At 36.9% G+C, this 27,042-nt stretch overlaps 1 protein-coding gene across 9 annotated transcripts; it reads left to right on the forward strand.

The window, feature by feature from the left end:
• The first annotated feature begins 1,364 nt into the window (after positions 1 to 1,364).
• Positions 1,365 to 26,257, forward strand: LOC141606799 (putative prolyl 4-hydroxylase 12). 9 transcript variants are annotated; one of them, XM_074426117.1, is made up of 11 exons: positions 1,380 to 1,824; positions 1,942 to 2,043; positions 13,895 to 14,086; positions 14,851 to 14,916; positions 15,762 to 15,802; positions 16,162 to 16,509; positions 24,815 to 24,872; positions 24,964 to 25,041; positions 25,266 to 25,323; positions 25,417 to 25,589; positions 25,710 to 26,257. In XM_074426117.1, the coding sequence occupies exons 3-11, from the start codon at positions 14,072 to 14,074 to the stop codon at positions 26,076 to 26,078; spliced, it is 1,206 nt and encodes a 401-aa protein (XP_074282218.1). In that variant the 5' UTR covers positions 1,380 to 1,824; positions 1,942 to 2,043; positions 13,895 to 14,071; the 3' UTR covers positions 26,079 to 26,257. The 9 variants fall into 9 exon arrangements, with proteins under 9 accessions (XP_074282210.1, XP_074282211.1, XP_074282218.1 ...); XM_074426118.1 differs by lacking the exons at positions 1,380 to 1,824; positions 1,942 to 2,043; positions 13,895 to 14,086; ... (1 more) ...; positions 15,762 to 15,802; positions 16,162 to 16,509 and adding an exon at positions 20,318 to 21,365; XM_074426113.1 differs by lacking the exons at positions 1,380 to 1,824; positions 1,942 to 2,043; positions 15,762 to 15,802; ... (3 more) ...; positions 25,417 to 25,589; positions 25,710 to 26,257 and adding exons at positions 7,777 to 8,136; positions 10,480 to 10,836 and having other exon boundaries at positions 16,162 to 18,632.
• The last annotated feature ends 785 nt before the right edge of the window (positions 26,258 to 27,042 follow it).

A 27,042-nucleotide genomic window follows, 5' to 3' on the forward strand; every position in this document is an offset into this window, starting at 1 on the left:
TTCGACAAAGATGTTTCATCTTCGTGACAAGGTGAGGAATGCTACAATTGGAGGCGAGTGGGTTGTGATAAAACAACTGGCCGTATTCTAAAACTCAATCTTAGTGGAGATGACACTAATAACTTGATTAAAATTGAGAAGCTCGAGTCTTTGGTGTATTTGCTTGAGCTAAAACAACTAGAGAGCTTGGACCTGAGCTTCAATGACTTTGGTCATAGCTTATGGGTTCGATGAAGCTCAATATTTACCTTCGAATAATTCGACATGTAATGATGCATCTACCAAAGTAATTAAGATAAACATGGCTTGTGCGTACCGTCTTACAATAACTCACCGAAAACAATGGGACTCACAGATGACGGAGGCGGTTGCTATCATGGAAGGGATTAGTGAAGCTGCGAGGCGAGGACATACAAAGATTGTGGTGGAAAGTGATTGCTTGCCAGTCATCGACAGGTTAAAGAAGAAGGACACGGGACGGAGCATGTTTTCTCTTGTGTTGCAGGATATTTTATTTTTATGTATTTCGTTCTCTTCTGTTATTTGGTCGCACACGAGTCGCGCAAACAATAGTGTAGCGCATTCTTTAGCTCATCTGTTAGCTAGAGTAGTCGGTAGATATGTGTGGTCGGATACTTTACCACCGACTGCGAACAATGCTGTTTGTTTTGATTCTCGATTAATGCAGTAAGGCCTTCGGGTTTTCTCCTAAAAAAAAAAAAAAAAAGAAGGGATATTCTATGGTGTACCCCTGAGTTTTTCGGTTTTCTATGGTGTACCCCTCATTTTTTTATATTCTACCTTGTACCCCTAAACTACTTACTTATTTCTCCATCATGGCCAAGTTTAACTCTCCATTAACTTTATCACTATCAAACAACCGTACTTTGACTTTTATTCTGACTTATTAGTGGTGTATCATCATCCTATATGAGAAATATCAGAAATCACTTTTAATAAGCACAAAATAATATTAAAAAATCTGTTATGATTCAAGACATGATAATAGGGATTTGATGAACTTTTAGTTAGATTTTTATACTATTTAGTGGGTTAATAGGTAATGCAGCCAACTACTAAGTAAATGAGTAAGTTATCGAGTAATTGAAATGGTAAATAAATGATTTAATAGGTCAATTAAGAAACCAAATTAGCAAAGATAATAAATAAGGTCATGGTATAGACTAATTTATAGAGTTGAGACACCATAAATTTTAAAAATGTAGGAGACAAAGATAAAAAAAAAACTCTGAAGACACCGTAGAATATCCCAAAAAAAAATAAGTAACTCACCGAAAACAGACCACAAATTGAGCCGCCCATCTTAACAAACATAATCTGCATATTTATTCTGAACCGAGCCAACCCAAGTGACATATTTGCCAACTTTTTATTAACAGCAACCCTTCTCTAAAACCGTAGCAAACTCTTCAAATCTAATTGTGGGGATATACTAAATCAAATCTAACATGTCTTTTTTTTTTTTTTTTTTTTTCTTCCGAAGAAATCTAACATGTCTTTATAAAGAGGATATATCATATATCTGTTTTAAGAGAGAAAATGGTCAAGCACAAAATCCGCATATAAAAAATCACCAAAATTGAATTCAATTAATACAATTAGGGTGGCAATTCTTAAAATGGGTAGTTCAAATCCGTAACAAAATGCAAATATTGTATCACCTGGAGCTACACTATCAGAAATCAGCTTGAAAATTAGGGATTAGGGTTTATGAAATTAGGGGTTTCTTTGAGCGAGCTTGAAATCGGTTTCCGTCTTGATGATTCAGACTCCGAATGATGATAATCCGACTTAATTGATTTGGTGAGCTACTTTCTTTCCCTACTTTCTGGTTTTTTCTTTTTAATATTAATCGCTTTTATAAAAACTTACAAAACACAATCTTAATTAGTACTAACAAAACACAATCTTAATTCCCAGAAATCAGGGGTTTGGTTTAATTGGTTGACCATTATTGTTAGAATCGGGTTTGGTATTGCGGATTCAAGTTCAGAATGATGATAGTCCTGCTTCGTTGATTTGGTGAGCTCCTCTTATTTCCCTACTCTCTTGTTTTCCTAGTCTATATATCAAGAAAAACCGTTACTATAAAATCGTTTTATAAGAGACTTCCGCGTAAAAAATGTTGCCTGTTGGTCTTAAATTCACATGGATGCTGAAACCTTAGACGTATGTGCCGGACACCCCACAATATACGTTATTACATTTCCACACATAATTCTGCATACCTCCAAAATACTTCTCATTGTCATTGGGACCTCTATTTCTGTACTCCTTGTGCTGCGTCTTTGTGACTCCATGACTTTTGACTCAAATGTAATAATTTGTGTCGGAATGACGACATTAGCAGCTTAGCATGTACACTATATATAATTATAAGTTCGTCTTTTGCAAACTTATATTGTGTTATCAACTAAACAGACTACTCTTTACTAAACTACCATTTACCATTTTACCGCTGTTTGTTTATAACAATGCGGAACACAGTAATTACTTCCCTACTGATTTATACATTTATCTTTCTCAATACAAGATGGTGTAGTTGCAATCATAACTCACCTAACAATTCAACCTTGAGGTGTATACCTTCTGAAAGAGCGGCCTTGCTCAACTTCAAGCATAACCTCACCTATTTCGACAAAGATGTTTCATCTTCGTGGCAAGGTGAGGAATGCTGCAAATGGAGACGTGTGTTTTGTGATAACACTACTGGCCATATTCTCAAACTCCACCTTAATGGAGACGACAGTAACCATTTGATTAAAATGGAGAAGCTCGAGTCCTTGGTGTATTTGCTTGAGCTAAAACACATAGAGAGCTTGGACCTGAGCTACAATAACTTTGGTCATCGCTCAATTCCAAGGGTTATGGGTTCGATGAAGCAACTCAGGTATCTCAATCTTTCATTTGCTTCTTTTGGCGGGTTAATTCCTTTTGATTTACGTAACCTCACTAACCTGCAAGTCCTTGATATGGGAAGTGATTGGGATAGTGATTATGAGATTGTCGTAGATAGTTTAGGTTGGGTTTCTGGTCTAAGAGAACTGCGATACTTGAACATGAATCATGTGAATATGAGTTATTCGCATGATTGGATTGAGTCGTTAATTGGACCACTCCCTTATATCCGGGAGTTACAGTTGAACAACTGTGGACTGACTCATTATAAACACGTTCACAGAAACTATTCGATTGCTGCTCATCTTCCAATCAGCTATTTAGATCTAAGTAGCAACAACCTTGGTGGAGATATACTTTGTATACTTCAAAATCTAACCTCTCTTGAATACCTTGACCTTTCTGACAGCATTCACCTTCCGCAATTTGATTTTAGCAATGATTCGATGAATCTTTGGGGTCTTGTACACAACTTGTGTACTTTGAGATTATTAGACTTGTCCAGTAATGATCTTCAAGGCAACTTTTTCCAACCACGTCGAAACTTATCCAACAATTGCTTCAACCATTATGATCTAGAGGATTTATCCATTATGAGCAGCTCTCTTACTGGTTATATTCCTGGATGGTTAGGAGAGGAATTTAGGAATCTTAAATCAATTGGTCTTTCTTCGAACAAGTTATCGGATGAGATTCCAGCATCTTTAGGGAAGCTATCATCTTTAAGGACACTTGATCTCTCTGGTAACATGTTATCAGGCGAGATTCCAGTATCTTTAGGGATGCTATCAAATTTGACGAAGCTAGATCTTAGCGGAAATAATTTGACTTCTATCGCACCCTTTCCCAGGTTTCCATCAAACTTAGAGACCTTAGATCTTTCTAATAATCAGTTTAGTGGCAAAATACCAACATCAATAGGACAACTTTCCAAGTTGCAAAGTCTATTTTTGAAAGACAATCCATTGGAAGGAGTGCTTCTCTCTGAACCTCAGTTTGGTAGCCTCTCAAGTTTGACTCTTTTAGAGATAGACGATACCTTGCTAACACTCAACCTGTCCTCTGGATGGGTGCCTCCATTCCAACTTCAATACTTCTCAGCCGCAAACTGCAAAATCAACGGAAAACTTCCTCCATGGCTTCAAACTCAAAAGAACCTATCATATCTCACTTTGTCTAATGCAAATATCTCCGGAGAGATGCCAAGATGGTTTCATACAATGCAACAACTTGAGTTTGTGGATCTTTCTAACAACAAGCTTAAAGGGTCTCCTATTTTTCCCATTAACTTTTACTCTATCTACCTCTCTAATAACTCATTGTCTAGGCAGATTATGTTAAATGGCAGAAAAACAGAAGTATATCTTCAAGCTAACACGATAAATCTCACAAATAATTCCATCTCTGAGCCACTTCCAGAAAATTTAGGTCATATAATGCCTAACTTGGAACTCCTACTCCTTGCAAATAATCAAATCACTGGTCCAATCCCAAGGTCTTTGTGTCAACTTACGTCATTGAGTAATTTGGATATTCAAAATAATCGCTTATCAGGGGTTATTCCAAATTGCTGGGCCAATATTTCAACCCTTTTGTATGTAAGTCTCTCATACAACAAGCTCGAAGGACATATTCCCTGCTTTAATAACAGAGATTCCTTTAATTTTGGGTTGGGTGATCAATTTTATTTGCATTTGAATGATAACATGTTGACTGGAGAGATACCTTCATGCTTGAGTGATCTTTCAAATCTGCAAATTTTAGACGTTGGTGGAAACCAGCTCTCGGGCAAAATGAACAAGTGGTTTAGAGCCAAGAAGTTCAAAGAACTCAAAATAATTCGGCTCAGAGGTAACAAATTTAGTGGCACTATTCCTAGGCAGATATGCTCCTTGCCTCAGCTCCAACTCGTGGACCTTGCACATAACCATTTTACAGGATACATTCCTCATTGTTTAAGTAACCTTACAGCTATGTCTTCACCTGATGATACATTTATTGCTTATTTGAGTCACGTTAGTGAGGTATATCAAGGAATCGAGCGTACATATACAAGCTCAGTACCGTATTTGGTAGATATAGACCTCTCCAGTAATAACTTGATGGGTAGCATTCCTGATGACATAACAAAGCTCTCGGGCTTGTTGAGTCTCAACTTATCATATAATAACTTATCTGGAACGATCCCTGAGAATATTGGGGGTTTGAAGTCACTGATTGCACTCGACTTGTCAAAGAATAAACTTAGGGGAAGTATCCCTACAAGCATGGGTCAACTATACAAATTGAGCCAACTCAACTTGTCCTACAACAATTTATCAGGTGAAATCCCGACTGGCAACCAGTTACAAACCCTCTCTGACCAATCCTCAATTTATGCCGGAAATCCTTATCTTTGTGGGGATTTTATGCCTAGAAAATGCAAGAGCAAAGCCGACGAACTAGGAAAGGGTGCGAGTGATAAAGGCAATGGCGATAAGGAGAAGAAGCTCAAGAAAATGGGATTCGACCTGGTTGTGGTGTCGGGATTTGCTACAGGTTTCTGGGGTGTTGTTGGGTGTTTGGTGTTAAATAGTAGGTGGAGGCATGAGTTTTTCCGGCGTCTTGAAGATGGGTATAACTGGTTGTATGTGATAGTTGTTCTGAAGGTGAGGTTGCTCAAAGCTAAGATGAAGAGAGGAGAATGAGATGGCTCTTGTGTTAATGCAGTTTGTGTATCCAACAAAGTGATTAGCATTGGTCACTTCTGGAGTCCTGTTATTGTAGTGACTGTATTGGCTCATTGTAGCTTCTTTTACTTTCTTATTTTCCCAAAACATTTTCGGTTACTGTTGCACTCCTAATATTGTAACTCAGTACTTATTGTGTGAGACGATTTCACAATGTAAGACCGTCTATTTATATAAAAATCACTCTTTTATTGATAGAACTAAAAGAATGATTTTTTTAAAACCGTCTCAGGGTGTGAAAAATGAGAAGTATGACCCTTTTATGGGACCAATTCGGCACTGGAAACTTAATCTCGAGTCTTTCAAACTCTATTCGATTTTGACGGTAATTTTTTTCGTGGCACGTAGTTTCTTGTAATGTCTATAATTCGAGTATAACTGACATAGACATCGTCAATACTTAATTAAACAACCATAAATCACAAGTCACAGCATGACTGGTCGACCTAAGAAACTAAGAAACTCTACTTATTGTAGAATTCAGAATGGTGGAAAAAACTGCAATGCATGAAATGAATTCTTACTAATAAATTGTTTTGCAACAGATTTTTAATCCCAAAAAAATAAAGAAATGACGGAAACGAAATTTGCAACAGACGACTTATCAGTCATCACATTAGTCAAAGTCTTCTCTAGTCGTCCCTATAATGCATTTCCACTGCTGTTTCAAGTTTTAAGTCAAGTCAACGTCTTTCCACTGCAAATCAAGTCCCTTTACTTATAAATGTAGCAAATCAACCCCATAAGTTTCTCTTAATGTGAAATTAACCACATATCTTATTTTTAAGAATTAAATCGTTAATTAAATATTTTACTATTATTAAAAATCAAAATTATTGATTAGATTTTAATCCTAAAATTCTCGTTCATTAAAAAACATGTTCAAATATTTTTTTTTAATTTATTTTGACGAAAATGTTCCTAATATGAGAATTGTTAATGATGTTACAACGAAAAGTGACATGACCAAATTTTTGTTTATATTAAAATTGGTTCGAATTTTTCGTTGAATATGTAAATACTATATTTAATTATTTAAAAAATATATTTATAATAATTTTTATAATAGAAAATATAGGTTTTAATTAAAAAAAATGGTAAAAAACTTGATTTGTGCTTAATTGCGCATTTTTGGAAAGTTATGGCCTAATTTGCTACAAGTGAAACTTAGAGCAATAACAATAAAAGAACTTTGGCTCTGTTTGGTAAATGACATATTGGCCAAATTTCAGCATATTGGAGAGGTTTAGCATGTTTGACTTACGAATATGCTATTAGAGCGTTTGGTTAATGTAATATTGAAATACCATATTGGGGTCCAATATGCTATTTTGCAATATGCTGCTTCTGCTAACATATTAGGTTAGCGGATTGGAATGAAAAAATATTGTCATATTTACCCCCTTGAAAAATACTAACCTTCCTTTTATATATTTAAAATAATTTATTCATATCCTTATTTGTCATTTTACAAAGAATCTAAACAATCTGCTAATCTAAAACTGTCAATTACCAAACACCTCTAAAACAATTCTGCTAAATAAATCTGCTAGTCAACCCCGCTAAATTATTATGCTAGTCAAATCTGCTTTCTAAATCTGCTTCTGCTAATATTAATCCGCTGTTTACCAAACAGGGCCTTTATATAAAGTTCTTCTTTTGCCATGTCATATTTTAGTAATTTCAATGTTTAAGAACTTTTGTTTACAATAGATCACATTTATATAAAGTTCTTAAAGTAAAAATAGATTATATGTAATTGGTCTTTCACAATTTTCAAAGTTATATTTATTGGTCACCAAATTCCAATATATAACAAACTAAGTTCTTATTTTATAACTTGGTTCTTAATTTTAAGAACAACTTTTAGTTGCAATAGAGAAACTTTATAATTTGGAGTTCTTATCGAAGACCCAAGAATAAGAACCACTATTACTATTGCTCTTGAAGGATTGATTTGCACATAACTCATAAGTTATGGGGTTAATTTGCTACATCTCCGAAAAATATTATAATGAGTAAAAATTGTACTGAGAAAATAAACTACGGAAAAGAAAAGACATGTGGAAAAAAATAGATGAGCTTTGACATTATAATATGTTTTTTTTTCACGTGCAGAGAATCTTAGAATCCCCACACAAAACACATGACACTCCTAAAAAAACAAACCCAGATTTCCCCCAATTTTTACCGAAATAAGAAAGTGTGATTTGATAATAGATTAGCGTAAATGATGATGATCATCTCCCAAATTTGAATTGATTTGAAATCCGTCCACCAAATTAGTAACAAAATGCAATCAACTATCCAGTGGAGTTGTACAATCAGAAATCAGCTTGAAATTTCCAATATTAGATTGATTGATTCAGGAGTTAGGGTTTATGAAATTAATTAAATCGGGTTTCATCTTGCGAATTCAAGTTGAGAATGATGATTAATTCAAGTTTCATCTTGCGAATCGGGTTTCTGTGTGCTTCAATTGACTTTGGTGAGCTCCTTTCTTTCCCTGTTCTCTTGTTTTCCTACTCGTATTGCTATAAAACCGTTTTATAAGAGACTTACTCGTAATTACAAGTTGTATATGTTATTCTGTTTAATCAAATTCACGTCGACGAAGGAAACCTTAGACATAAGGCATCAATCATTTTACGTAATTTAAGTCAAGTCATTATCATGGCTAATCGTGTGGTTTAGTTTTAAGACTTTTAACTGCTAATTGAAGTTCACATGGATGCCCAAACCTTAGACGTATTTTTCTGCTAATTGAATAGTACATGGGCACCCTACAAGATAAGGTGTTAAGAATAAGTCTAAGTATATGCATCGATATCTTCCATATTATCATGTGTATATTATGTAGAATATGTAATCTAGTTGGTTAAGGATAGTTGAGATATGGTAAGATATTATAGGAGTAATATTAGGAAGTTAATATTAGGGTAAATTGTTTGTACATACTATATATGCGTGTAACATCGATGTCTTTGTTCAAGGAGAATTACATTCATCATCTCGAGTTCTAAGTTTCACATGGTATCAGAGCCCATGGCTAAAGACTTGGGTTTCATGGGCCAAAGTTTGCAGTCGGACGAGCAAAGTTGCTCAGTTGAATTTGTCCGGTCTGAGTTAATATTGGGCCATGTTTACAGCTGGACGAGCAAAGTTGCTCAGTTGAATGAATTTGTCCAGTCTGTGTGAAAAGTGGGCCTCACATGTGCGGGGGATGAAAAGTGGGCCTCACATGTGCGGGGGAGTGTGAAGAAACCCAAAGTTCCACATGTGAGGGTTGTCCCACATTGATAAAAGAGGGTAAGAATCACTTTATAAGGCAAGGGGCTACTCCCTCTATTGCCAATTGGTTTTAGAGTGGAACCCTCTTGGGCCTAAGTTGTGGACTCTTTCTCCTCAGTTTGGGTGCGGCCCAGGCCCGTTGTTGAATTTCACATGGTATCTCGAGCCAAAAAGATCCACAGTTTCTCATAAACAAAAAAAAAAAAAAAAAAAAAAAAAATCAAATCAAACCAAACTCTTTCAAAACGAAGGTAATAAATTCGAAACTCTACATCATGACCGGAGATGACATGAAATCGAAGGGAAGGAAACGGTTGTGGAGTATTACACGAGGCTTAAGACGATTTGGGACGAGCTAGCAAAATACAGTAAGATAAAAGACTGTAATTGCGGCGCAGCAGTGTCCATAGCAAAGGAGAAAGAGGAAGAGAAAGTACACCGGTTTCTGGGACTGGACTCGAAGCTATATGGACAAGTTCGAACAAATTTGTTGATGGAAGATCCGATAGCCCCACTGAATCGTGTTTATGCCCTAATACTCAGGGAAGAGCCACATGCTTCGCTCACAAAGATAAAAGAAGAATATAATGATGCGGCCATGGCAGTTAAAGTAAATGGCGAAAAGGGTCGAGGAAATTACTCGAGAAATGATGAAGAAAATTCAGAGAGACCACCACCACCACGATGCACCTATTGCGGAAAATATTATCATAAAGAAAAGGATTGTTATGATAAGCATGGGTACGAGGAGGTGAAGGCACGAGAACGAGGCAGAGGAAGGAGAGGAAATGGAGGCAGCCGTGGAAGTGGGAACCGTGGAAGAGGACGAGGCCGTGGATATCACCAAGCACATGCAGTGACGGGAACTGGAAAGGGTGAGGAGCAGCTGAAGTCGAACATTCCGTTCACTACTGAAGAGATAGACAGGTTGAAGATCCTATTGAAAAATAGTCCCGAAGGAAGTGAAAAACTCCAAGGTATGAACTTAATTGTAAATTGTGAATGGTTAATTGATAGCGGAGCATCTCACCATATGACGGGAAAGAGAGAATATCTGCGATATACTTGGGAAACGGATGAAGCCACGGTCAGTTTGCCTGACGGCAGGAAGGTTAAAGCCACGGTTCATGGCGAAGTGAGATTGAGCGAGAATTTCATACTGAAAGACGTGTTACTCGAGTTCTAAGTTTCACATAAGGTAACATTTCCATCCATAAATCTGCAACAAAATGTGTAAACTATGTTTGTTTGTTTGTTAGTTAGTTAAGGAGAGGCACCCACATTGAAAGACGTTATGAAGACGATTAGCAATGATAATGACTTGTGAATCGATAATTATTTGAGGCGAATGACGTTAGTTTATATCCACACTATATATAGATTGTTTCTTAGCTTGTCTTTCACAAACTTGTTTTGAATTATAAATCAAATAAATAAAATATTAAATACTCCGTAAATATTACCATCATAGCTTCAGAACAATGGGGAATACAGTAATAACTTGCCTACTGTTTTGTACATTTATCTTTCTCAATACAAGATGGTGTCACTGCAATGGAAACTCACCCAACAACTCAACCTTCAGGTGTATACCTTCTGAAAGAGCGGCCTTACTCAACTTGAAGCATAACCTCACCTTTTTCGACAAAGATGTTTCATCTTCGTGGCAAGGTGAGGAATGCTGCAGTTGGAGGCGAGTGGGTTGTGATAAAACAACTGGCCGTATTCTAAAGCTCAATCTTAGTGGAGACGATACTAATAACTTGATTAAAATGGAGAAGCTCGAGTCTTTGGTGTATTTGCTTGAGCTAAAACAACTAGAGAGCTTGGACCTGAGCTTCAATGACTTTGGTCATTGATCAATTCCGAGGTTTATGGGTTCGATGAAGCAACTCAGGTATCTGAATCTCTCATTTGCTTCTTTTGGCGGGTTAGTTCCTTATGATTTCGGTAACCTCACTAACCTGCAAGTCCTCGATATGCGAAGTAATTGGTTAAGTGATTATGAGATTGTCGTAGATAATTTAGGTTGGGTTTCTGGTCTAAGAGAACTGCGCTACTTGAACATGAATCATGTGAATATGAGTTATTCGCATGATTGGATTGAGTCGTTAATTGGACCGCTCCCTTATATCAGGGAGTTATATTTGTCTAATTGTGGACTGACTCATTATAAACACGTTCACGGAAACTATTCGATTACTGCTCATCTTCCAATCAGCTATTTAGATCTAAGTAGCAACAACCTCAGCAAAGATATACTTCGTATACTTCAAAATCTAACATCTCTTGAACACCTTAACCTTTTAGACAGCATTCACCTCCCGCAATTTAATTTTCATGGCAATGATTCCAGGAATCTTTGGGGTCTTGTACACAACTTGTGTACTTTGAGATCATTAGACTTGTCCAGTAATGATCTTCAAGGCAACTTTTTGCAACCACGTCGAAACTTATCCAACAATTGCTTCAACCATTATGATTTAGAGGATTTTTATCCATTAAGAGCGGCTCTCTTACTGGTTATATTCCTGGATGGCTAGGAGAGGATTTTAGGAGTCTTAAATCAATCCGTCTTTCTTTGAACAAGTTATCGGGTGAGATTCCAGCATCTATAGGGAAGCTATCATCTTTAAGGACACTTGATCTCTTTAATAACATGTTATCAGGGGAGATTCCAGTATCTTTAGGGATGCTATCAAATTTGAAGGAGCTAGATCTTAGCGCAAATAATTTGACTTCTGTAGCATCCTTTTACAGTTTTCCATCAAACTTGGAGACCTTACGTCTTGGTGGTAATCGGTTGAGTGGCAAAATACCAACATCAATAGGACAACTTTCCAAGCTGAAAAGTTTATCTATTGACAATAATCCATTGGAAGGAGTGCTTCTCTCTGAACCCCACTTTAGTAACCTCTCAAGCTTGAGAGATTTAAACATAGACGATACCTTGCTAACACTGAACCTGTCTTCTGAATGGGTGTCTCCATTTCAACTTCAATCATTCTCAGCCGTAAACTGCAAAATTAACGGACGATTTCCTCCATGGCTTCTAACTCAAAAGAACCTATCAGATCTCACTTTGTCTAATGCAAATATCTCCGGAGAGATGCCAAGATGGTTTCATACAATGCAACTAATGGACTATGTGGATCTTTCTAACAACAATCTTAGCGGGTCTCCTATTTTGCCCATTAACTTTTTCGCAATCGACCTCTCTAATAATTCTCTGTCTGGGGATTTTATGTTAAATGGCGAAAAAAGTATATATCTTCAAGCTACCGAAATAGATCTCACAAATAATTCCATCGGCCGGGCCGCTTCCGGAAAATTTAGGTCATATAATGCCTAACTTGGAACTCCTACTCCTTGCAAATAATCAAATCACCGGTCCAATCCCAAGGTCCTTCACAACTTACGTCATTGAGTAATTTGGATATTCAAAATAATCGCTTATCGGGGTTATTCCAAATTCTTTGGGCCAATATTTCAACCCTTTTGTATGTAAGTCTCTCATACAACAAGCTCAAAGGACATATTCCCTGCTTTAATAACAGAGATTCCTTCAAGTTTGGGTTGGGTGTTCAATTTTATTTGCATTTGAATGATAACATGTTGAGCGGAGAGATACCTTCATGCTTGAGTGATCTTCCAAATCTGCAAATTTTAGACGTTGGTGGAAACCACTCTCGGCAAAATGAACAAGTGGTTTAGAGCCGAAAATTTGAGCGAACTCAAAATACTTCGGCTCAAAGGTAACAAGTTTAGTGGCACTATTCCTTGCGGATATGCTCCTTACCTCGGCTCAACTCTTGGACCTTGAAATAACCAGGTTTACGGGATACATTCCTCGTTGTTTAAGTAACCTTACAGCTATGACTTCACCTAATGATTCAATAATTCCTTATTTGAGTGACGTTAGTGAGGTATATCAAGGAATTGAGCATACATATACAAGCTCGAGCGTATTTGGTGGATATAGACCTCTCATGTAATAACTTGGTGGGTAGCATTCCCGATGACATAACAAAGCTCTCCTACTTGTTGAGTCTCAACTTGTCGTGTAATAAGTTATCCGGAACGATTCCCGAGAATATTGGGGTTTGAAGTCATTGATCGCACTAGACTTGTCAAATAATAAACTTAGGGGAACTATCCCAACTAGCATGGGTCAACTATACAAATTGAGCCACCTCAACTTGTCCTACAACAATTTATCAGGCGAAATCCCGATCGGCAACCAGCTACAAACCCTTTCGATCAAGCCTCTCCGTTTATGCCTAAATCCCTATCTTTGTGGGGATTTTCTGCCTAGAAAGTGCAAAAGCAAAGCCGACGAACTAGGAAAGGGTACAAGGGATAAAGGCAATGGCGATAAGGAGAAGAAGCTCAAGAAAATGGGATTCGACCTGGTTGTGGTGTCGGGATTTGCTACTTTGGTTTTGGGGTGTTGTTGGGTGTTTGGTGTTAAATAGTAGGTGGAGGCATGAGTTTTTCCTATTTTTGAAGATGGTTATAACTGGTTGTATGTGATAGTTGTTCTGAAGGTGAGGGTGCTCAAAGCTAAGATGAAGAGAGGAGAATGAGGCGGCTCTCGTGTTAATGCAGTTTGTTTATCCAACAAAGTGATTAGCATTCTTGTCATTTATGGAGTCCTGTTATTGTAGTGATTGTATTGGCTCATTTTATCTTTTATATTTTCTTATTTCACCAAACATTTTCGGTGGCTTGTTGCACTCTTAATGTGATTATTGTGTGGGTCATTCTCACAATTTAAGCTGGTCCATCTGTATAAAATCACTCTTATTCTAGAATTTGTGGAACTATAGAAGTAATGTTGTACTACGACTAAAAAGTATTTTAATAGAATGGAAGGTATATTATTTCCTAACCGACTTATTTGATGAAAATGTTCTCTTGTGCCAATTATAAAAATTACTAATTTCAATTAGCAGAAAATCAAAACAAATTAAACGATGGTATCAAGCTATGTAAGTTTGCGTTGGATGGGAGAGCCCGAACAATGGGAAATTTTGCGTCGAGAAAGAGTGTATGAGATGGACCATGGAGGGCATAGCCATAACATCAGGAGGAAGGTGATATAAGCAGGAGTACACAAAGGAACCTGAAATATGAACAAGTTTATTGTAAGTATATATATATATTTTTTGCCAAGTTTCTTTACAATACGAGTACTTTACTTGGGTAATGTATGTTAACAAGTTCTAGAATCCAAATCATGATCATAGAAGTTCCCTTTTGACAAGGAGTTAATGCGTATGGGCAGGGACGGACACAGAAATTTGGTATAAGGGAGCACAAATTTTTCTTAAATAAATCGTCTTCTATTTTATAAGGCACTTTTTGTATAATACTCCCTCCAATTTTCTATGTTGTTCCCTTTTATTTTTTGCCCAAGAATTAAAAGAATTAATTTGGACTACACAATATACATGATCCCACAGTTGATTTTTGACCACACAAACATTTCCCTTTTATTTACAATACGAGTACTTTACTTGGAGCCGTACTATCGTAAATCGACTTCAAAATCGGGGTTAGGGTTTATGGAATTGGGGGTTTTAGTTGCTTTCGCTTAAAATCGAGTTTCATCCGGCGGATTTAAGCTCATAATGATGATAACAAATGATGATTAGTTAGGGTTTATGAAATTAGGGGGAATGCTTCAAATTGGGTTTCGTCTTGCGGATTTTTGATTGGAATTATTTGGTGAGCTCCTCTCTTTCCCCACTCCCCTGTTTTCTCAGTATACATACATCAACAAAGCCCGTTACTATAAAACCGTTTTATAAGAGACTTACTCGTAACTAATTCTATATTTTTAACTCGGATCCATTAGGATGATTATATTTATTAATTACTTTGTTTTCTGGAATTCACATTTATGCAGGAACCTCAAAAGTATGTTGCCGGGGTCATCAGTCGTCACATAATTCAACTCACAAGTCCTGCAATTGTAAGTCAAAGTCGTCTCCATACGTCGCTAATATTTCCACTCGCAATTCTCCTGAAATACTTGTTTTTTAATCGCGACTAAAATTTTTAGGTGGCTTGTTGCTATTGTTGGTGATTAGTTTATTCTTAATTTTTGACATAAAGTATAATAATTCGATCAGATGTCAATATAATATTGACGTTACACATTAGCAACTAGATTATTTATAGGCTATCTTTTGCAAACTTGTTTTGTATCATAAATGGTCTCACACAATATTCATTCTATCATACTCCCTCCTATTTACTATATTCTTCCCCTTTCCTTTTTGCACAAGAAATAAGAAAGTGATTTTGGACCACACAAAACACACTACCCCACATGTAATTTAATTTGGACCACACAAATCAACCCAAAAACGGAAATAGGGAAGAAAACCTGAATAATCCGAATAAGGAAATAGGGAAGAAAATGGTGAATAGGAGGGAGTATTTAATACAGCATTGCCTTTAGATGCATGATTTTACATTTTTGGTCAAACATTCAACATTTCAACCTCATTTAGTTGGTTTTTGTTTGAATGAGCTATTGGGTCTGGGCCCTGGGGTAGGTGATGCTGTTATAGTTATTCAATCTATATAAGTTTGTGTCTTCCACAAACTTGTGTTGCCATTACCAGTTTACCACTGTTTCGATATAACAATGGGAAACATAATAATAATTTCATTACTGATTTACATATTCATCTTTTTCAATACAAGATGGTAAGGGGGTTGAATGTGGCTTAGTCTTGCCTTATTATTAGAAAATACAAATAAGCTGATTACGATTGCATCAACAATGGCACTGTCCGGTTGCTGCTTCAGATTCCGTGGTATGGAAGCCCGACCAGTTTACTGTTGTCAAGGTAAGATGGTTCATTAAATTTTCATCACATATTTTTTAGCTAAAGTCATCCTCAGCTGTCGCAATCTTGGTTGATTTAAGACTTTTTAAGTTGATAATTCACTCGTTTGTTTTTGTGAATCGGAGAAGACTTCGAAGTCTGAACATAAGATGGTTAGTTGCAGTTATAAATATGAAAGCCCCCTTTGTTGAAGTTTGAAGAGATAGAATAGTACTCCAGTATTGACTATTGCCATTTAGTACTGTTTGCTGCTACAAACTAAACAAAAATATAATCCGTATACTACATTCGTTCGAAACAATGGGGAATACATTAATAACTTGCCTACTGATTTACACATTTATATTTTTCAATACTAGATGGTGTAGCTGCAACGTGAACTCGTCCAACAACACATCCTTGAGGTGTAAACCTTCTGAAAGAGCGGCTCTGCTCAACTTCAAGCACAACCTCACCTATTTCGACAAAGATGTTTCATGGGAAGGTGAGGAATGCTGCCAATGGAAACGGGTGTTTTGTGATAACACAACCGGCCATGTTCTAGAGCTTGATCTTTATGGAAACGAGACCAATTACATAATATCGGGGAAGCTCCACTGTTTGGTGTATTTGCTTGAGCTGAAACAACTGGAGAGGTTGGACCTGAGCTACAATAACTTCAGTTATAGCTTAATCCCGAATTTTATGGGTTCAATGAAAAAACTCAGGTATCTCGATCTCTCCTTTGCTTCTGTTGGTGGGTTAGTTCCCTATGAATTAGGTAATCTCACTAACCTTCAAGTCCTTGATCTTGGTTATAACATGTTATTGGGTGAGATTCCAGCATCATTAGGGAAGCTGTCAAATTTAACGAAACTAGATCTTTCTGAAAACAATCTGAGCTCTATAGCATCCTCTTTTAAATTTCCATCAAACTTGGAGTCTTTAGCTCTATTTAATAATCCGTTGGAAGGTACAGTTTTGTCTGAACCCGACTTTGCTAACCTCTCAAGCTTGACAGATATAGACATGTCTGATACCATGCTAACACTCAACCTGTCTTCTGATTGGGTACCTCCATTCCAACTTCAATCATTTGAAGCCAATGCCTGCAAAATCAACGGTCAGTTTCCTCCATGGCTTCAAACACAAAAGTCCCTATCATTGCTCATTTAGTCTAATGCAAATATTTCCGGGATCATACCTAGATGGTTTCATACAATGCAACAACTTGACTATGTCGATCTTTCTAACAACAAACTTACAGGGTCAGTTACTTTCCCTATCAACTTTTCCACATTGTCCCTCTCTAACAACTCTCTGTCATCGGAATTTTTGTCAAATGGCAGTCAAACAGAAGTATATTTTCAGGCGATCAAATTAAATCTCTCAAATAATTTTATCTTCGGGCCGTTACCGAAAGGTTTAGGTGACATTATGCCATACTTGGAAGGCCTAATCCTTTCCAATAATCAACTTAGTGGTCCAGTGCCTATTTCTTTGTGCCAACTTACGGCATTGCATGCTTTAAATATTCAAAATAATAGCCTTTCCGGGGTAATTCCAAATTGTTGGGCCAATGTTTCAACACTTTCATATATAAATCTCTCATATAACAAGCTCAAGGGACATATTCCCTGCTTTAATAACAGAGATTCCTACAATTTGGGTCTTGCCGAGGATACTTTTTTGCATTTGAATGACAACATGTTGAGCGGAGAGATCCCTTCATGCTTGAGCGATCTCACAAATATGCAAATTTTAGACATTGGTGGAAACCAGCTCTCAGGTAAAATGAACAAGTGGTTTACTGCTGAAAAATTTAAGGATCTGCAAATACTTAGGCTTAGGGAAAATCAATTTAGTGGCACTATTCCTAGGCAGATATGCTCCTTGCCTCAGCTCCAAATCATGGACCTTGGACATAACCATTTTAGAGGATCCATTCCTAGTTGTTTAAGTAACCTTACAGCCATGACTTCACCTAATACATCCCAAATTACCGATAGAAATGAGGGTATTAGTGAGGTAATTCAAGGTATAGAGCGTGCATATACGAGCACACTACCATATTTGGTGGATATAGACCTCTCTAGTAATAACCTGGTGGGTGTCATTCCTGATGACATGACAAAGATCTCCGGCTTATTGAGCCTCAATTTGTCGTATAATCAACTATCAGGAACCATCCCCGCAAATATTGGGGATTTGAAGTCAATGATCTCACTTGACTTGTCAGAAAATAATATAAAGGGAAGTATCCCAAGAAGCATAACTGAACTATATAGCTTGAGCCATCTTAACTTATCCTACAACAATTTATCGGGCCAAATCCCAACTGGCAATCAACTACAAACCCTCTCTGACCAAGCCTCAATTTATGCTGGAAATCCTTATCTTTGTGCGGATTTTTTGCCTAAGAAGTGTAAAAGCAATGCAGACAAGCAAGTTAAGGGTACGAGTGACAAGGGCAATGGCAATAATGAGGATAAGCTCAAGAAAATGGGATTCGACCTAGTTGTGATGTCGGGATTTGCTACTGGTTTTTGGGGTGTTGTTGGGTGCTTGGTGTTGAATATGAGATGGAGGCGTTTGTTTTTCCGGCGTCTTGAAAATGGTTATAACTGGTTGTATGCGATAGTTGCTCTGAAGGTGAGCCAAAGCTAAGATCAACAGGAGGTGAGATGGTTCATGTGTGAATGTTTTGATGTATTCAACGAGTGTCATTGTATCTTCTTTTACTTTCTTACTTATAATCGGTTTTTGTCACACAAATGATAATAGTCACACTTCATTTATTTGTCCGTCTCTAGTTTTCCTACAAGAAAAACCGTAACTATAAATTCGTTTATACACGACTTTTAAAAAGTGTCGGAATTTCATTTTTTTTTTTTTCAAATTCACATGTTAATTATGTTTGTTAGTTGAGGACTTAAAGAGAGGGACCCTTGAAGGATGAATAATGCAGATCCCCAAAGGACTACTCCTTGGGACCTCTATTTGTATACTTCTCTTGCTGCTTGTTAGCCACTCCTTACTTCTGTCGCAAATTTAATGCATGTCGGAAAAGAAGAATAATGCGGCGTTATGCAATGTGAATCGATAATCATTGAAGTCGAATGACGGTAGTGTATATACAGTTATACACTATATATACATTGTTCATTAGCTTGTACATTATACTCTACTCAGTCTACTGAATTACCAGTTTACCACTATTCGTTCAAAAAATGGGGAGCACATTACTTACTTGCCTACCGATTTATACATTTATCATTTTATTAAATACAAGACGGTGTAGTTGCGATGATAACTCACCCGACAACTCAACAAATACCTTCTGAAAGGCGAGGAATGCTGCAAATGGAGTCGGGTGGGTTGTGATAAAAGAACAGGTCATATTCTTACTCTCGATCTTTATGGAAACTGGAGTAATAAGCTACTTGCCAAATCAAATCAAATTAGGTACCTGAAATCTCAAATGCTTTACACAAGTACTCCCTCCGTCTCGGTCATTTGTTATCTATTCATTTCGGCACAAAGACCAAGGAAATGAGAAAAAGTAGAGAAAAATAATAATAAACTAAGGTGTTCTCTCACATCTACACTTACCCCACATCACACACCCACTTGTCCACTTGTGTAAAGCTTACCAAAAGAGGAAATAGATAACAAATGAGTGATACACCTAAAAATAGAAATAGATAACAATTGACCGGGACGGAGGGAGTATTTCATTTCAGACAACTTATTTGGTTAAGTAAGCTACTTGCCAAACATTTTAAAAAAAGGGTAGCTGAAATTTCGGTTAAATAAGATACTTGAAAAGCATTGTCAAACAGAACTTTATGTAACCCGGCCTTTTACCTTATTATTGTCCAAAGTGATTTATTTACGTAGTAAATCTTTTCATAATGGAATTATCCAATTGTTAAATTATGCAAAGGGTTTGGGCCAGATCTAAATTGGGGAGAAATAGTCAACTTCATAAGTCACAAGGAGATTTTGCTTGTAAAATTCCACCTCTTCTATTCATGTGAGATACTCAAATATGGGGAATTAATGAGCTTCTTCACACCAGTTTATCCTTAAACGTGACAAATTTTTAAAATTATATTGCCTCCGTTTTTTTTAATAATGTTCTCATTTCTTAAATATATGTAATGAGTATTTTTAATAAAGTAGGAATATCAATAAGATATAGAAGTAGCACTTTCTTCTAATCCAAACATCACATTTGTTTCTTTTTTTAATACTCCGTACAAAACTACCGTAGTTTAGATCCCGTGCAATATATGCACGGTATTTATAAAATTTTACTTTTCAGTGTACTCCAAATTATTATGGATTTTAAATTGATAACCCACTTATTTTTTATGTTTCTCATCATTTATTTTGATTTGAGCAATAAAAATTATAATTGTAAAAAGTCATGAAATGAGTATTTTAATAAAAGTTTTCTTTGCCGAGAAATTAATGATGTTATTTTTAGATTTTTTTTTACTATTAACATTTTTTGTGTAACTTTTTATCAATGAAAAGTAAATGAATTTTCATCGTACAATTATTTTTAAAAAAAAGTATACATTTTTTTATCATATAAGAATGAAGATAAATTTATGCATAATGTGAAATATAGAATGTTTTAAATACTAAACTAGGTTTGTGACCCGTGAGATTCACGGATTTATCTGTTTGGGTTTTGTTATTTTTATCGTATTGTTTATATTTGTCTGAAAAATTAGTTGATCCATTTAAAAAATATAGTCTTAAAATACATAAAAACATCCGTCACATTAGTATGATATTAGATTATTATCCGCTTTGGGCCAAGCCTGCACGATTTTGTTCTTGGACTCCTTTACAAAAGACCTCATACTAATAGAGTAGTGCGTCTCTTATAAACAAGGCAAGACTCTTCTATTTCTTCCCAAAATGCCTCATTATTGCTAATACAAGTTTAAGTTCCGTACATTCCATACTTTTCAACTCACACAATGATGATACTGACAGTAGCATGTAGGCTATTTATTCAATAATAGATGATATTGACAGTAGCATGTAGGCTATTTATTCCTTGTCCATCAGTTGTACTATAAACTAAACAAGAAATACATACTACATTCAAAACAATGGGGAATTTGGTAAAAACTTGCCTACTGATTTACACATTCATCTTTTTCAATACTAGTAGATGGTGTAGCTGCAACGGGAACTCACACAACAACTCAACCTTGAGGTGTAAACCTTCTGAAAGAGCGGCCCTGCTCAACTTCAAGCACACCCTCACCTATTTCGACAAAGTTGTTTCATCTTCATGGGAAGGTGAGGAATGCTGTGAATGGAGACGACTGGGTTGTGATAACACAACCGGCCATATTCTCAAGCTCGACCTTAATGGAGTCAACAATAATCACTTGCTAAAAATGGAGAAGCTCGAGTCCTTGGCTTACTTGCTTGAGTTGAAACAGCTAGAGCGCTTGGACCTCAGCTACAATATCTTCAGTTATAGTTCAATTCCGACATTGATGGGTTTGATGAAGCAACTCAGGCATCTCAATTTCTCGTCTTCTTCTCTTGGTGGGTTAGTTCCTTGTCAATTAGGTAACCTCACTAACCTGCTAGTCCTTGATCTTTCTTTTAACAAGTTATTTGGTGAGATTCCACCATGTTTAGGGAATCTATCAAATTTAAAAGAACTAAATGTTTCCCAAAACAATTTGAGCTCTATAGCATCCTCTCTTAGATGGCCATTAAACTTGGAGTTCTTAATACTTAATAATAATAACTTGAGTGGCAAAATACCAACATCATTAGGAAAACTTTCCAAGTTGCAATTTCTAGATATTAGCTACAATCCATTGGAAGGTACAATTTTGTCTAAACCACACTTCGCTAACCTCTCAAGATTGACGTATTTATACATGGATCATGCAATGCTAACAATCAACCTGTCTTCTAATTGGGTGCCTCCATTTCAACTTCGATCATTAGTTGCCAATCACTGTAAAATCAACGGACGGCTTCCACCATGGCTTCAAACTCAAAAGAACCTATCATATCTCGATTTGTCTAATGCAAACATCTCCGGGGTCATGCCCAACTGGTTTCACACAATGCAACAACTTGTCTGGTTGGAACTCTGTAACAACAAGCTTAGCGGGTCTCCTATTTTTCCCATTAACTTCAGTTGCTTTAAACTCTCTAATAACTCGCTCTCTTGGGATTTTTTGTCAAATTACAGTAAAACTGAAGTCTATCATCAAGCGCAAGATTTAGATCTCTCACATAATTTCATTTATGGGCCGTTTCTAGAAGGTTTAAGTCATACGATGCCTAACTTGGAAACACTCTACCTTACCAATAATCAAATTAGTGGTCGAATCCCCAATTCTTTGTGCCAACTTACATCATTGTGTGAGTTAGATATTCAATATAATAGCTTGTCAGGGGTAATTCCAAAATTTTGGACCAATATTTCAACTCTTTCATGTGTACGTCTCTCGTACAACAAGCTCGAAGGACATATTCCATGCTTTAATAATAAAAACATAAATGGGTTTGATCCTCATTTTTATTTGCATTTGAATGACAACATGTTGAGCGGAGAGGTCCCTTCATGCTTGAGCAATCTCACATATTTGAGTGTTCTAGACATTGGTGGTAATAAGTTGTCGGGCGAAATATTCAACTTGTTTAGTGTCGAAAAATTGAAGAAACTGCAAATACTTAGGCTTAGAGGAAACCAGTTTAGTGGCTCTATACCTAGCCAGATTTGCCTTTTGCCTCGACTTCAAATTATGGACTTTGGACATAACCATTTTACGGGATACATCCCTCGCTGTTTAAGTAACATTAAAGGCATGACTTCATCTATTCCACTGTTGGATTTCTACCGTTGTGTCGTTAGTGAGGTAATGCAAGGAATAGAGCGTTCATATACGAGCTCTCTGCCATATTTGGTGGATATAGACCTCTCCTGTAATAACTTGGTGGGTAACATTCCTGATGACATGACAAAGATCTCCGGCTTGATGGGTCTTAACTTGTCGTATAATCAGTTATCTGGAACGATACCTGAGAATATTGGGGGCTTGAAATCATTGATCTCATTGGACTTATCAAAGAATAAACTTAGGGGAAGTATCCCTACAAGTATAGGTGAAATATACACGTTGAGCCACCTTAACCTGTCCTACAACAATTTCTCGGGCCAAATCCCGACTGGAAATCAACTACAAGCCCTCTCTGACCAAGCCTCAGTTTATGCCGGGAATCCTTATCTTTGTGCAGAATTTTTGCCTAAGAAGTGCAAAAGCAAAGTTGACAAACAAGATAAGGGTACAAGCAATGACGGCAAAGGTCGTAATAAAGAGATACTTGAGAAAATGGGGTCGGACTTGGTTGTGATGTCGGGATTTGCTACTGGTTTTTGGGGTGTTGTTGGGTGCTTGGTGTTGAATAGGAGGTGGAGGCATGCATTTTTCCGTCGTCTTGAAGATGGTTATAACTGGTTGTATGTGAGAGTTGCTCTGAGGCTGCGAGGAGCCAAGTCTAAGATTAACAGGAGATAAGATGGTTCGTTTGTGTTAATGTAGTGATGTATCAAACTACGCGTATAGTTATTGTCAATGGTCTATATCCTTGTATAATTGTACCGTTTTCTACTTCGTTTCTCGCTGTACTCAGTACGCCTTTTTCCAAGATTGAATTGCATCTATTGATTATGTTTACTGTTTTACGTTACTACGTTAGTCCATCATATCTGTAACTGAAGGTGAAAAGAGGCTGCACTTGGGGAATGATTTAACGAATGATGAAGAAGTCCGGCCAGTATTCCTGGACTAGCGGATAGCTAGTTATATACCTGGTAGCTCTTTCGACATGTCTTGTAGTAAACTTGGCAGCTCTTTCGACATGTCTTTATTGTCAATGGTAATTAGTTTTTCTAATTTCTACAAGACATGTCGAAAGAGCTACCAAGTTTGTTACACTAGCGGATAGTTATATAGCGAGCCTTGGCTTAACGCATGATTAAGCGCCTTACTGCCTCACGCCATTGTGTAATTGTGTATCAGGTCTGTCATTATTTGTAATTTTAATTCTTACTCTTCTTGCTTCAACTTGGTTTAGCCTCTTCTCGGCATACCAGGTATGGTATTTTACTCTTCTTGCTTCAACTAATTATTTGGAGAGAGACAAGTGTAAATGAACATCTCCTAAACCCACACATTGAAACATCAGGTAATTTGACATTAATTAACTGCCGCCCAAATCATCCAATATAGGAAAATTGATGATACACGGGTAGAGGTCGTCGTACCCGATCAAACAAATTCTCAACTAGTAAAGGGTAGTCGAGGTCGAACCACAAGGAGCATGGGTGATTACTAATTGTCTAAATTCTTATGCTTACCTAAGTCGGATAAAACAAGGATGAATTGATTAACTAAGGGCTAGACTAAAGAGCAAGATATAAAATAACTAATTAAATTCTAAAATAAAGAAGCAAAGCAAATTAGCGTGGTTTTACTTGATTGATAAAAAGCCTAGGGCGTAATTAAGCGGCAAACAATGGTTTTTAATTGTTCCTGGACTTTCATTCCTGAATGTCCAGGTTTTTAATTGTTCCTGGACTTTCCTAGTTTCCCTGTGCCTTTCATTTCCTTACATGGATCTTAGGCAGTCCTTGTAGTATTCTCTAGCGTCCTCTGTTCGCGTATATTGCAATGATGACACTAGTAAAAGCAATTGCCTTTTCCAGGAGTTTTGTTGGTTCATGGGAGGCATTGACTTGTAAAATTTATCAAATACTGTAGTGGACTTGGGGAGTGTATACATAGGATGAATTTTACTAATTTTTTTTTACCAAAACAGTGTTTTTGTATTGTTATCACAAGGGTAAGAAACCTTGCTATTGCCGGAGAGTTCGAGGCATTGTAAACTAGTCTGTAGTGAACTAATGCTGCACTACACAGCATTGTAAACTAGTAAATATGCTAGCCAATGACTGACATTTATTCATTGTGACAGGGTCTTTGTTTACAGAGGTTTTTTATCTGACGAGGAGTGTGACCATCTTATCTCTTTGGTAATCATTCTGTGTCCATTATTCCAATATGAACGAGATTCGCTTGAGTCGGATGTCTTTAATGTGTTCTCTATCACGTCACATTTTTCAGGCAAGTGGAAAGACTAATTCCGTAGTCAGTGATGCCCAAGGGCGGACTGCAAGATCATTAGCTGATGTGGATGTGAAAGTAAGTTCTCTTGTTTCGGAAATGAAATGTAATGTACCTTGTTTGTCTTTAACCTTTTCCGGGTGTATTTGCTACTGTTTAGAATTGGTTGGAATGTGCACGCAGTAATATACACTTTTATTTTCCTCGATGATGTTTCTGAATTCTGATACCAAAATTCAGCAAATCTGATTCTGTTTATGCTGATGAATGATCTTTCATTCTTTCATATTTCTTGCTGTTAGGACGAAATAGTAGCACGAGTAGAGGAAAAGATTTCAGCTTGGACACTTCTTCCTTTAGGTTTGTTTTCTTCAATCCAGTGTTTTGACTTTAAAACTCGGTTATCTTATTCATCTTTCTACGATGATCATGTTTTGCATGCTACGTTGACAGGCAATAGCAGGCCTCTACAAATCCTGCATTATGCCAATGAGCAGGCAAATGAGAAGTACGACTATTATGGCAACAAATCCGCATGGCAACTTAATGAACCTTTGATGGCGACTGTAATCTTGAGTCTTTCAAACACTTCTCGGGGTGGTGATATTTCCTTCCCTGAATCTCAGGTGAGAATAAATCTTTTTGCACTGTCCGCTTGCTACCCTGCACTCCACAATATGAGAAGTTTGTCCAATTTATTTGTTTTACATTAGTCATCTTCAGTCGTCTTTTGTGCAATAATGCAGATTAAAACCTCGGGACTGAAGAGCAAGTTGTGGCCTTACTCTGTTAGCCATAACAATTTACTGAAACCCGTTAAAGGAAATGCTATTCTCTTCTTCAATGTCCACCCAAATGCATCTCCTGACAAAAGAAGCCACCACGAGAGAAACCCGGTGACTGAAGGTGGAATGTGGTCTGCTGTCAAAGTATTTTACCAGAGAGCAGTCAGTGGGATTACTGCTCCAACTGATCACGAAAACAGTGACTGCACGGATGAAGATGAAAGCTGCTCAAAATGGGCTGCCCTCGGGGAATGCCAAAGAAATTCAGTATTCATGGTTGGGTCTCCTGATTATTACGGGACATGTCGAAAGAGCTGCCAAGTCTGTTGATCTAAATACTCGCTAGCGGTTAATTACAAGGCTAGCCTTGGGTTCACACATGATTTAGCACCTTATGCCATTGTTTACTCGGTTAGCTAGCTGCTCCCCGGCATTTTGTTATCAGTCTTGTCATTATTTCTTTTATTCTTCTGTTTTCAGTTTCGTTTCGCTGCTTCTTGCACGCCAAATATGTTGTTTTGTTTCGTCGAACTCATTAGAGGGCCGTGTTAGCCGAAGATAATTAATACGTATTGCGTAACGTAGTAAAACAAAAGGAATGACTTTGACGAGCAATTTGATAAACAATTGAGGGAGTAAAATAAATTGGCTAATATTTTTGATAAACAATTGAGGGAGTAAAACAAAAGGAATGACTTTGACGAGCAATTTGATAAACAATTGAGGGAGTAAAACATTTACATTTATCATGAAAAAAATGTTTCTAAGTAGTCCCTCTGTCCCGGTCATGTGTTTGCTTATTCTATTTTAGGGTGTCTCAATCAATTGTTTGTCTTTCTATTATAGGAATGACTTTGACGAGCAATTTGATTCTCCATACTTAATTTAGTCCACTTGTCATCTAATAATTGGTTTCCTCCTCTTTCCTTGGTCTTTGTGCCAAATCTAAAGGCAAACAAATGACCGGGACGGAGTGAGTATTCTTTTCAATAAAAACAAGTTATATATACAAGTTGAATTTTACGAACAAAGTCTTGTCTTGGAGATTGCATAAAAGAAAATAAGAAAATAAAGGTAAACCAATGATCGGAACAAAGGGAGAGTTACTGAGTACTACGTATGATTGTATTTGCATAAGGGAATGCTAATTCATAAGACTTCAAAGTCTGAACATTAGTTGGTTAGTTGCAGTTATTAGGTAGATTCTTCATTAACCAGCTCTCTGGCACAATGCTCAAGTGGTTTAGTGCAGAAAAATTAAAGGAGCTGCAAATACTTAGGCTTAGAGAAAATC

The sequence above is a fragment of the Silene latifolia genome, chromosome 10, assembly GCF_048544455.1.
Source record: "Silene latifolia isolate original U9 population chromosome 10, ASM4854445v1, whole genome shotgun sequence".
NCBI classification, from domain to species: domain Eukaryota; kingdom Viridiplantae; phylum Streptophyta; class Magnoliopsida; order Caryophyllales; family Caryophyllaceae; genus Silene; species Silene latifolia.

Bases quoted from the DNA above. Each gene is read 5' to 3' on its own strand.
- LOC141606799 (XM_074426109.1), top strand. From the start codon at position 2,787: ATGGAGAAGCTCGAGTCCTTGGTGTATTTGCTTGAGCTAAAACACATA.